At 35.7% G+C, this 11,883-nt stretch overlaps 1 protein-coding gene and 1 pseudogene across 1 annotated transcript; both read left to right on the top strand.

The window, feature by feature from the left end:
• The first annotated feature begins 1,514 nt into the window (after positions 1–1,514).
• On the top strand, positions 1,515–6,446 carry LOC120206102 (malonyl-CoA decarboxylase, mitochondrial-like). Its single transcript, XM_039205851.1, has 16 exons — positions 1,515–1,648; positions 1,799–1,878; positions 2,112–2,202; positions 2,293–2,416; positions 2,506–2,689; positions 3,119–3,263; positions 3,357–3,447; positions 3,573–3,631; positions 3,703–3,780; positions 3,960–4,043; positions 4,418–4,599; positions 5,002–5,130; positions 5,285–5,357; positions 5,590–5,675; positions 5,973–6,057; positions 6,161–6,446. Exons 1-16 carry the CDS (start codon positions 1,565–1,567, stop codon positions 6,191–6,193), a joined length of 1,608 nt encoding a protein of 535 aa, XP_039061782.1. The 5' UTR covers positions 1,515–1,564; the 3' UTR covers positions 6,194–6,446.
• Positions 6,447–7,295: 849 nt separating this feature from the next.
• Positions 7,296–11,331, top strand: LOC120205902 (annotated as a pseudogene).
• Positions 11,332–11,883: the final 552 nt, after the last annotated feature.

Raw genomic sequence — 11,883 nt, 5'->3', positions numbered from 1 at the left:
AATCATGTATTGACATGTGTCATGTTCTAATTGGATAGTTAAATTTATTTAATTGAATTAAAATAGTGACTAAATTGATAGAATATGTAAATATTTTGGACCAAATATATAATTATGCCAATTTTATTAACAGACACGTCACAAAGTCTGTTAAAATTAACGGTGCGATGGTCTGATTGAATCAATTAAAAGTTTGGTAGTCGAATTGAGACAAAAAATAGTTCGGTGGTAAGATTGATTAATGTCCATAGTTTGGTGGTCTCACGTGTAGTTTACGCATAAAAATAAAAGGACAAAAAGGCCGACTATGAAAAAAAAACTTTCGTTTGGTTTTAGGGTAAATTACATATTTATCACTAAACCTTGCTTCTCCTTCTTTTCTTTTCTGTTTTGACCATCTTATTTTAAAATTTATGATTTTATCACCTAATTTTTGGTCACTAAGCTCAATCGCTAGTTGTGTAATGACAATAGAAAAAATATTATGTTGTAGACAATTTATTTGTGAAATTAACTAATGTTTTATCCTTTTTTTTATAATTGACATCCTTCTTCATTGTCGTTCGACCTTCATCGACTATATAACTGGTACCAAAATTTTCTCCTATCATTCTTCTTCTCAATTTGATTTTTATTGAAATAAATAATCAAACTAAAAATTATCTTATCTTGGTTGGATTTGTAATTTACAATGTCTAATCATTGTCGAATTGAAATATATTATTTTTCTCCTTCTCCTCGGTCTTTCTACCTTTGAAATTTTAACAAAAATACTCTAGCATTGACAAATCAAAGGAAGTCTAAAAATATAGGTTTGAGTGAAGAAAAAAGAAATTCAAAAGATGAGTGATGAAATAAAAAAATTAATTAATTAACCAAAATGGAAAGAAATGAAAAGTTGAGTGACCAAAAAATATAATTTACCCATGTTTTTATAATTGACATTTGACGAAGAAAACAGGAATGTTTAAGGCAAGTTTTAAGTTCCCCAGTTTGCCTACGATAAGGACCCAGCCCAGTCACTGCGGTCAATTGGCTCAATTTATGCGACCAAATCTAGAACTCATGTGCCCAACTTACACCAGCATGGGTCAGATGATATCATCGCGTGGAAATGGAATGGACTTCCAATAATGTTGTAGGCTCACTTCTCAATTCTTTCAGTCTATTTATATTTTAAAACGATATTGCAACGGACTTGTATTTATTAGAAACTTTTTTAATTACGCTAACAATCGGACTTAAATTTGTAAATTCATAAATAAATAAATAAAATTATGAAAATAAAAGTAGCGAGACCAAATTAAAAATATATGAAGAGTAAAAGGACTTGAAACATATTGTGACCATTTGCTTATCGTCCTCTTTCTTCTCTTTTCGTGGATCAAATTTGTTTCGTTACTAGTAGTTCACTCCTTAAGATTCCACAACGCTGCCGTTTTTGTGCATTCGTGTATGCTTCCTTACAATTCACCCCGTCGCTCGGTGTCAGCTCGAGGAAAGCAATGTTTGAACAGTAAACCATAGAGTAAAGCGTTTATGATTGGGCCTTTATAATAGAAAAATGAACAAGAAAGCATTGGCCATTTTGATGCGAGCCAGAATGAGACCTAATCACCACACTAATTTAGCCCTTCCTCCAATTTCTGTAAGTTTTTTTCTTTTTTAAACTTATTACAACGTGGATTTTGTCCAAAATTACGTTTGATTCATCTTATTCTGTTAAGCGGATTGTTTGACTAATCACGGATTTAATGATTTTGTTATTAATTAGTTTGAATTATTAATTGTATCCCAGAATGAGGTGAATCAACTGCTACCGAATTCTCGAGGAAACCGATCCGGTTCAAACGGAAATGGAAATCTCAACAATCAAAGGTCTGTTATTTGTTGTAAAGTATTCATGTTATACAATTTATGTTACTCGAACTTGGGTGTGCGTGTGTAATTGGAAGATTCTTGGAGGTTGTATCATATATTCTTTTGTTCTGACACACACTTGTATCGGACACGGGTACTTCACGAAAAATGAAGTGTCCGAGCAACATAGATCATTTGTACGTTCTTGATTTTGAATCTGGAAACTGTTTTTGTTGTTGTTGTTAAACTAGATCATTCGAGCCTGTACGAGAATCGATGCACTCAGTGATATTGATGCATAAAACTGAAGTTCTAGATTCTGTCCTTAATGATTTTTCGGAGGTAAGTTATGGTCAATTTAGTTACTAACTATCTAGAGTTGTCGTTGTGTAGGTTGTGCTTGATCATGCTGTGAATTGTGATATACTGCAGGGTTATTTCAGCCTTTCTTTCGAGAACCGGCGGAAATTATTGATCACACTTTCCAAAGAGTATGATCTCAACAGGACACAAGTTTGCGAGCTGATAAAACAGTATCTTGGACTTAAATCACCTGGTGATGAGCTTACTGTTGTTATTTAACCTTTTTGTGGAATATTGCTTTCCTGTTTAGCGAGGTTGATTGGTGGAGGTTAATTGTTTCAGGGAATGAAGTTCAATCAGGAGGAGTTGAAGATGAATGCTCTCTTTCGACTTTCTATCGCATAGAGAGAAATTTGAGACATTCCCTTAAGCCAGTGTATGAAACTCTATTCGAGAGAATTAACACGCACTCTGAAGGGCTGAAGTTTTTGACCATCCTACGGGCTGATATATTATCCATTCTCGTGTAAGGTTATTGTACTTTTCGTTTTATTTAACTGAAAAGTGTGTCAGAGAATGTCAGAAATGGAGTTTTTCACTTCTGATTTATCATTCAAAGTCATAAAAACACACATGCTACGGTTGTAAGGAACTTCCTAAGGACTTTGGATTATCGTGCATGATTATAATTCACTTGTGTATTATCTTGCATCATAATCAATCTTTTGGGCGTTGGTATTTTCTTTCTTAAAGTAGAATTTAGGTATCAGTTCTTATGGGATGCTATAAGGTTTTACATTGAAATGCTGGAAGAGTATAAGAGCTGAATTGCTAAAAAAAAAATTTTGGTATTGTTGCTGGCCTGTTGCAGATCTAGAACTTGTATACATTAATTTCTTAAAAAAAATTGAAATATGATTAGTTCAAATGTAACTGATTTTTTTAAAAAATTCAGAGAAGGAAATATTGCCTCACTGCGAGCAATGGATTCCAATCTGAAGGACAAGCTTAGCACTTGGCTTACTCCTGCTGCTTTAGAGCTCCATCAGATCACGTGGGCTGATCCTGCTTCTTTGCTGGAGAAAATTGTAGCTTATGAGGTTTGTTTCTATTCTCCCTCTTGTTTGCTTGTATTCTATATTTTGTATTCTGCAGCTTTGTATTGTTTTGTTTAGTGATCAAATTTTGTCCAGGCAGTGCATCCGATCAGTAATCTTATTGATCTTAAGAGAAGACTAGGAGTTGGTCGTCGTTGTTTTGCGTATTTTCATTCAGCCATACCTTGTAAGTAGTTCCTTTCACTGCCTGGGGGGGGGGGCTCAGGGTGTTACGTACTGCATTGCCTGCAATTTTACCTGTTCTCGTTTGTCTCCGTCTCTCTCTACCTATCTAGGCATTCTGTATTTCAGGTGAACCACTTATTTTTATTGAAGTTGCACTTCTAAAGAACATAGCAGAGACAATACAGGTGAACTTTCTTTTAATTGTACTATACTCCTTCAATCATCTTCTTGTTGGTAATATTTCTGTGAATGATAGGAAGTTCTGTGGGATAATCCTCCAATTGCTGAAAGTGAGGCAGCATGCGCATTATTTTACTCAATATCATCAACTCAGGTATAATGTTCTTCCCCAGCCCCTTATTTGTAAAAATATTAACTATAGCATGAAGAAAGATATCGTAGCAGCTGTTTACATTGTATATGCAAATAGTGTAGTTTCTTGTGCTAATGGGCTTTTCACATTCTCTTGATTCCGTTTCCTTGAACCTGACCGCCTTTTTCCAACTTTCCCAGCCTGGCTTGGCTGGAATCAACCTAGGAAAGTTTCTTATTAAACGTGTTATTACATTGGTTAAAAGAGATATGCCACATATTTCTGTAAGTCTTCCGTTTCTCTGATCTGATTTCTTAATCAAACTAGCTACAAGATTATTTGCATGTTCAGTTATAATTTTATGCTTGATGGTAGTTTCTCCTCCTTTAATGATATCAAGCATTAATCATTTTAATTTCTGAAAATGTGTTTATGCTGCACTCTCTGCAATCTGTTTTTGAGTCAGTGTTTAGTCTTTGTTACTTCTCCTGCAGCCCAGTAGATATTTCAACAGATTTTCGAAAATATACTTGGCACTGTACAGGACATTCCCTCGACTGGTTTTCTTAAATTTCCTTGACATCTGTGCCCTGGGTTGCACAGCTTAAGTTTTGCTTTGCTTGGGATGATGCTTACTGACACTTCTTTTCCACTTAAGGTGTTTGCTACGCTTAGCCCTATCCCAGGATTCATGCCTTGGCTTATATCCAAGTTGGCTTCTCAATCAAGACTTGCTGAAGCAGAGGACATATCATGCTCATCAGCTGATAAATCTGGATTACCATTTTATGAGAATATACTTGAACCAGAAGAAGAAAGAGCACTAATAGACTCATTGGGGTAAGCTCCATTTTGTGTGCATGCGGGTGGTCAATGGGACTTCTGGATTTTAAGAAGATGAATTGTTTCTAGAACATTGGCCTGCAATGCATATTGATTTCCCATTTTGTGAGCATTGTTATTCTTAAAGCTTAATGGAGTGACAATGAAGCACATTGAGTTATGAAAATGGTATTGATTGATTGTTTTTCCAAATAAATAGCAATAATTTAACACTTAGATTATTTGTTCAAGCTCTACACTTAAGTAGAGGGGAAGATCAACTTTTGGAAACATTTATGGGGGACTTAGCTCACAAGTCACAGCTGTCATCGTTACTCTGTTTTCTCCAACCCTTATTGTGCTCCTGAAATGTGATTTACGGGAGTCTGCATATTGCCATAATGCCATTATCTGTTGCAGGGATCTTACTGCTGGGAAAAGTGGCATGGAAATCCTGTTGAACGTGCTAACACCGACAACTCATGATTGGATTAACTCAGATAAATTGCTGTCTGCATTAAAATCGCCTCTAATGCGACTATGTGCGAGGTATGTTACTCCATTTGAAATTTCTGTTTTTTGACCAAGTAGCTTTATCTTTAATTTCTTTTATTCTTGCGTCAGATTAATTGGTCGTGTACCTGATATACGGAGCTTGTGTTTCTTTGGGTAAAATCAATTAATACTGATTCTTCAAATGTAGGTACCTTCTTCAAGAGAAAAAGAGAGGAAAAGCTCTAGATTCTGTCGCAAACTTCCATTTGCAGAATGGAGCGGTACGAAATGTGATTGCAATCATAGACCAATGAAGTTCTATTGACAAAACATATTGATTAGTTTTTAGATTTTCCTTTATACGTCTAAACCAGCCATTCATCAAAAATAGGGTGACCGAGAGAAAATGTTCTTGAAGATGCACACTCCTCTCTCTCTCTCTCTTGCTTGCACATTCACTTCCTATTGTTTAACTGCCGGTTTCCACACTCATTTACTTTAAATATGGAACAGATGGTTCAAAGAATAAACTGGATGGCCGACCGATCAGAAAAAGCCTTGAGCCAAAGTGCAGGTATCATGGTGAACTATGTCTACAGGTAATTTTTTGTCCCAACTAAAAACCGACTTTTATAGTTTATTTAATATGAGAATTTTATACTCAGTAAAGAAACTTCGAAGTTAATTAGCCTCGATGTGCTTGCTTCCTGCTTAGATGTCTGGAGAAGTAAAATAAGGTGTAATTACCATTTAAACCTTTTCAAAAACCTTGTTCTATTCGTGTAATTATGTCTAATTTGAACCTAAAATGGATTTCCAGCCTCATAACAAAAGGTCTAGCTTTATTAGAATTTCTCTTTGGCAGCATACTTACATTAAACGATGACTCACTGCAGGCCAGAGAATATCAATGAATATGCTCAGTCGTATTTCATTAAAGGACATATCCACTCTTCCGATGACGTGAAACGGTACACTCAGGTATTTAATTTGTGCATTCAAGAATAGGACTTTTTGCTATACATCGATAATCTTATATGTGTGCGCTTTGCCTTGCTTGATTTTGCTATTGCTATGGTTTCAGCCACTAACGGAAAATGAATGCAAGAACAGCTAAGGATGACCGAGAGGAGCCGATTTGAGTATGTTTTACGGCTTACAAACTTGTTTATGCACTTCTGATTTCTCTAGATTCAAAGAAAGGTACTTGATATTGCTGCCTGTGTATTTGCCTTAATAATGCAGTTTCCGCTTCCATGAAAAACGCCACCGGCTGTAAATGTTTTCCAGGAAGTGATTGATCAAAGAAACCACACATCCAAGAAATTGTTCTTAACTTTCAATAGTGCTTCTATGTGTTTCTTCATTTATATATATATATATATATATTGGTACAACGAGGTAGGATGCACCAGTGGTGAACCACTACATTTCTTCCTCGGATATGATATCTGCCCAAAGAGGCATCGGCGAGCTCAAGTCAGGAAGTCTGGTCACATGCTGGTTTCTTTTTTAGTTATTTGTCTGGGTTCCTTTGAGCTATGTTGTGAAATCGCATACCGGAATTATCTTCCTTGGATTCACACAAATCCCTTGAGATTTTTATTCTCAGATGTATTTATACGTGATAGATACCAAATGCGTATCGGGTCAGATTGGGTGACAAGTATAGGAAGCGAAAAGAGATTGAACATTGATGAATCTGCATACCTATAACACTTTGCCCTGGGGATTCCTTCATCAAGCTCAAGTCCTTGTAAGCTTCGGGTTGTAGCTCTCCTCCAGGAAATTCACGGGTTACCAGATGAAATATGCATGATTTTGAGTTGGTCTAATTACATCCTCAGTCCCTGTAGTCTCCCGACCTTTCAAATTTAATTAGTTCCATTATATTAAAAGTGAAATCAATTAGACTTGGGGTAAAATAGAATTAAAGGCAGAGGGACTAAATTTCAAAAGCTTGAAGAGTACAAGCACTTGGGGTAAAATTAAATAAGATAACCTGAAGCTGTGCACTATCTTAGCCTCGGCTGATACCTCTCCAAACCCTGCATACATACATGCATGCATGTTTAAACGAATGGAAACATGGAGGCTGCTTCTTTGACCGGGTCTATGTATACTTTGTTTTAGTGTAAGAAGAGAATCATGGGTGAAACAACAATACCACCAAATTGCATTACCCTCTCTTGTCATTTTGCCCCCATCATCTTCAATCATCTCCCAAACCCCAAACTGATACGACCATGGCAAGGGTAATATAATTCGACTTCGAGTTTTCAAGACTGAAATTTCAAACTTCGATCACAAAAATGATCATCTTACTCCTTTTTCTTGTTCTCGTCCATTGTTTGTTCGTCCAAGTTGAAGCGAGCTGCAAAACCGGTTGCAGCCTCGCCTTCGCTTCGTATTACATATGGCAAGGCTCGAACCTCACCTACATCAGCACCATGTTCAACGAGCGAATCCCTGAAATCCTTCTTTACAATCCGCATGTCTCGAATCTTGACGAAATTGATTCCGGAACCCGAATCGACGTACCCTTTTCTTGCGACTGCTTGAACGGTGATTTTTTGGGCCACACTTTCGGTTACTTCACGCAGTTCGGTGATACGTAGGACAAGATCGCTAGCAACGCTTATGCTAACTTAACGACGGAGGATTGTGTGCGAAGGGTGAACGTTTATGATGACACGAAGATAGCTGATCATGTGACCATCAATGCTACCGTGAATTGTTCGTGTGGTGATCGGCGTGTTTCGAGAGATTACGGGTTGTTCTCGACGCACCCGATAAGGCCAGGTGAGGATTTATCGGTCATTGCGGCATAGGCAAACGTATCGGCGGAGCTGATACGAAGGTTTAACCCGGGGGTTGATTTCACTGCTGGGAGTGGACTCGTGTTTGTGCCGGCAAAGGGTCAGTGGTTACATCATATTTGTCCTAATTTGGTTTTAGTCCATTTACTATTCTAAAATTTGATATTAAACTCCTCTATTTTTATTAATATTATTAGTAAGTTCAAAATGAAAACACTATTAGTTGAAGTTATTAAAGTGATGAGGTGGATTTTATCAAAATTATTCAATCAATATATAAATTTATTATTGATTGAATTTTCACTTAGTTTAAGTGATAGAGTACTAATAAAAGAAAACTCACATCATTACTATAACTAGACCAACATTGTTATCAATTTAAATATATTAATAATACTATAAAAGTAAGAGATAAAAATTATTTGAAATTAAAGGTGAGGTTTTAAAACCTAAATTTCTACATAGCAGAAGGATTAAATCCATAATTAGACTGATTGTTTTTATAACTTGTGTTATTAGATGTTGACCTAAATTTCTACATAGCAGAAGGATTAAATACATTTTAAATCAAGTGATTAAATGATAATTAAAAAGATTGTCTTCTTTTTTGAATAAAAAATTAACTTATCAATTTAGTCTACCAAAAACAGTATAAACATTAAAAAGTAAAGACACTAAATTATGTCAAATTAAAGTAGGGAATTAAATCTCAATTTTTAGCATATCATAAGGAGTAAAACTGTAGTTAGACTATTACTTCTGAAAATCACTCTATTATTATTAGATATTGATATCATTAACAACTGTTTAATATATTTTTATTATTATTTCTTCCAAAACATGTAAAGACCAAAAACAAAGAATCAGTGTTGAATTCAAAGCTGCCAAAAATGTTTCACCCGTGACCACGGATGGACCCAGAGCGGATAGGGCTGGTCGCTTCTATATATATATTTTTAAAAAATTATACTTTAGATTTTTATTTTTTTAAATTTGTTCTTCCTTACATAAAATCATACATCAACGTGGTGTATTTAGTGGTGGATCATGACAGAATAACTGTAAGGATTAATCTAAATTATGGCCTTTTCTTCTTCCTTCCTATGCAGACTAAACTGGAAATTTTCCACCATTAAAGACCAGGTAATGGATATACCATCTTTCTTACATCCTTAAACTGAATTTTTAATGACAACTTTGTCCAGTTTAGCTAATGAATTGTATCTGTTGTTCTTTGTTCTTTTATTGCAGCACAACTGGTAAGGATCAATCATGCTCTACACATAGTCACAGCTTTCAATCCTCAATGTCTAGATGTTGTCTTGAGCTTTACTTGTGGCATTTGAACCAGGAATCTCGAGTCGAGTTATTGCCGGCATATCGATTGCCGGAGTTGCAGGGGCTTTGTTGTTGGGACTTGTTATATATGCTGGCCTTTATAGAAGGAAGAAGGTCGCCGAAACATCGTTACTCCTACAAGCATCACCGTACCACTACAATCAACACGGACGTGGTGAAATTTTACGGCCTTTATATGGCATTCGACACATAACTCGGACACCTAGGTTCGAGCTTGGATTAATCTCCTCTGTATCATTTGGTATTGTGTATGTAGGTACCCCGAAGGAAATTTTGGAGACAACAGCTCTGTTTTCTTCTCCGGGACTCACCGGTATCACGGTGGATAAATCTGTGGAGTTCTCATACGAAGAGCTCGCCAAGGCGACAAATGACTTCAGCATTGCTAATAAGATCGGACAAGGAGGGTTTGGATCCGTTTACCTCGAAGAATTACGAGGCGAGGTACCTTCTCCTAACATCTCGCTCAATGTTAATATAGATGAGGATTATTGCAGGGTACCAAATCATGTTTAGACCTGCTAATGATTGCAGAAAACTGCAATCAGGAAAATGGATATGTAAGCGTCCAAGGAATTTCTCACCGAATTGAAGGTTTTAACAAGTTCATCACTTGAACTTGGTATTCCCTTCTTTGCTTCTCCTCATATGGTGATTTCAAGCATTCGTAAATCATATGATCACGAATGTAGACGTGACCGTATCTTAAAATTTCATTTCAGGTGCGCTTAATGGGATATTGTGTCGAAGGTTCGTTGTTCTTAGTCTACGAGTTCATCGAGAATGGTAATTTAAGTCAGCATTTGCGCCGGCAAGGTGAGAAACAAGTACTTCTATGAGTGATCTATGCACAATTAGCATCTTTTCATATCTGGATATATTATGTTTTCTGTTTTGCAGATAGATATCCGTTGCCATGGTCCGCGAGGGTGCAAATCGCTTTGAACTCGACCAGAGGGCTCGAATACAGCCACGAGCATACAGTCCCTGTCTACATTCATCGCGATATCTAATCAGCAAATATATTAATAGATAAGAACTCTCGAGCAAAGGTGATCAAACATTTCTGTATAACATGTCGAAAACTAATATAAGATTCAGACGAATTTGGTCTACCTGATTGGTGTATGTATTGGTGAATAGGTGGCTGATTTCGGGTTGACAAAACTCACTGAATTCGGAAACAATTCGTTGCAAACTCGTTGAACAAGTAACTAATTTGCCTCAATGTGGCATTGTCTAAAGGTATCCTCAATACGGTGATGTTTCCCCCAAGGTCGATGTATACGCTTTCGTAGTTGTTCTTTATGAACATATCTGCCAGGGAAGCTTTCGTCAAGACGAACGAAGAAGTAATCGAATCGACGGGACACATTGCGCTGGTATTAATCCGTTACCACCTTTGTCTTGCACTACATTAGTCACACTACTCGTATAATCGTGTTTGAATGAATTCGGTTCGATATTCGCAGTTCGATGATGTTCTTAATCAGCCCAATCCAAGAGAAGATCTGCAGAAACTTGTTGACCCCAGGCTAGGCGAAGGCTACTCCTTCGATGCAATCTGCAAGGTGAATTCGAGTCCCGGTCCGTAAACAAAATGTTAGTATATACTTATACGCTCTCATCAATCTCGGTTCTAACAAGCTGTCATCGGTAGGAGATGGCGCGTCTCGCCCAAGCTTGCACGCAGGAAAATCCTCAGCTGCGGCCGAGCATGAGGTCTATCGTCGTTGCACTTATGACACTGGTCTTCCACCGAGGACTGGGATGTTGGTTCCTTGTATGAACACAAAGCTCTAGTTGCAGCCTCGTGTCAGCAAGATAGCTTAGCCACAAATTATATTATTATTTCTTTTTCTTCATTTTCTTATATATTAATTACTATTAGATACAATCAATTTGTCTATAAATACAAAAACCAATAACAATATAAAAGTTAATTATTTAATAAGACTTAATATATTATTTGATACTTTAATTTGTTATTTTCTTAATGTAATGTAATGTATGTGTTTTTGTTTTTATTTTATTTATTTTTGTAGTTAGGAACGTGTGCAAGAGTTGGATTCGATAGATTTCGATCCAATTTGATTTTATAAGATCATTTATTTTTTGAGGATAAGCTTGATTATGATTTGAGCTTAGAGTGAAATCTTCTACTCATGCTTGATTTGTTATAATAACATAATTATCCTTTATATATTTAGAGATAATTGTAATAAATTTACCCCTCTATATATTTTTTAATTATTTCATATTTTACTAAATAAACAATAGAATTTTATGTTAGATATTGACTTAAATTTTAATTCAAAATTAAGTTGGATTTTATTATAATTTATTAGTTGAATATTACTCTGTGATTAAATTTATTTAATTAAGAATTCTTATGTAATAAAACTTCTTGGTGATCAAGTTTGTTCCTTCTATAAATATAGAATAGGTTTTACCTTTTAGAATTATGAGAGAATTATTTTTAGAAAGATATAATTCTTTTGTAGTCTCTGTAACTTTTGGGGGTTTACATTGCATAATTTTTTAGGGATGTTGGAAGAGTTTTTTTTAGATTCATCGAGTTTGGATATTTATATCGAATTTTGAGATACATGATATATAATGTATTTTG

Source organism: Hibiscus syriacus, unplaced genomic scaffold (assembly GCF_006381635.1).
Source record: "Hibiscus syriacus cultivar Baekdansim isolate YM2019G1 unplaced genomic scaffold, ASM638163v2 tig00013285_pilon, whole genome shotgun sequence".
Lineage (NCBI taxonomy): Eukaryota > Viridiplantae > Streptophyta > Magnoliopsida > Malvales > Malvaceae > Hibiscus > Hibiscus syriacus.
Note: the sequence above shows the minus strand (reverse complement) of the source record. Positions and strands in the feature narration are given on the sequence as shown.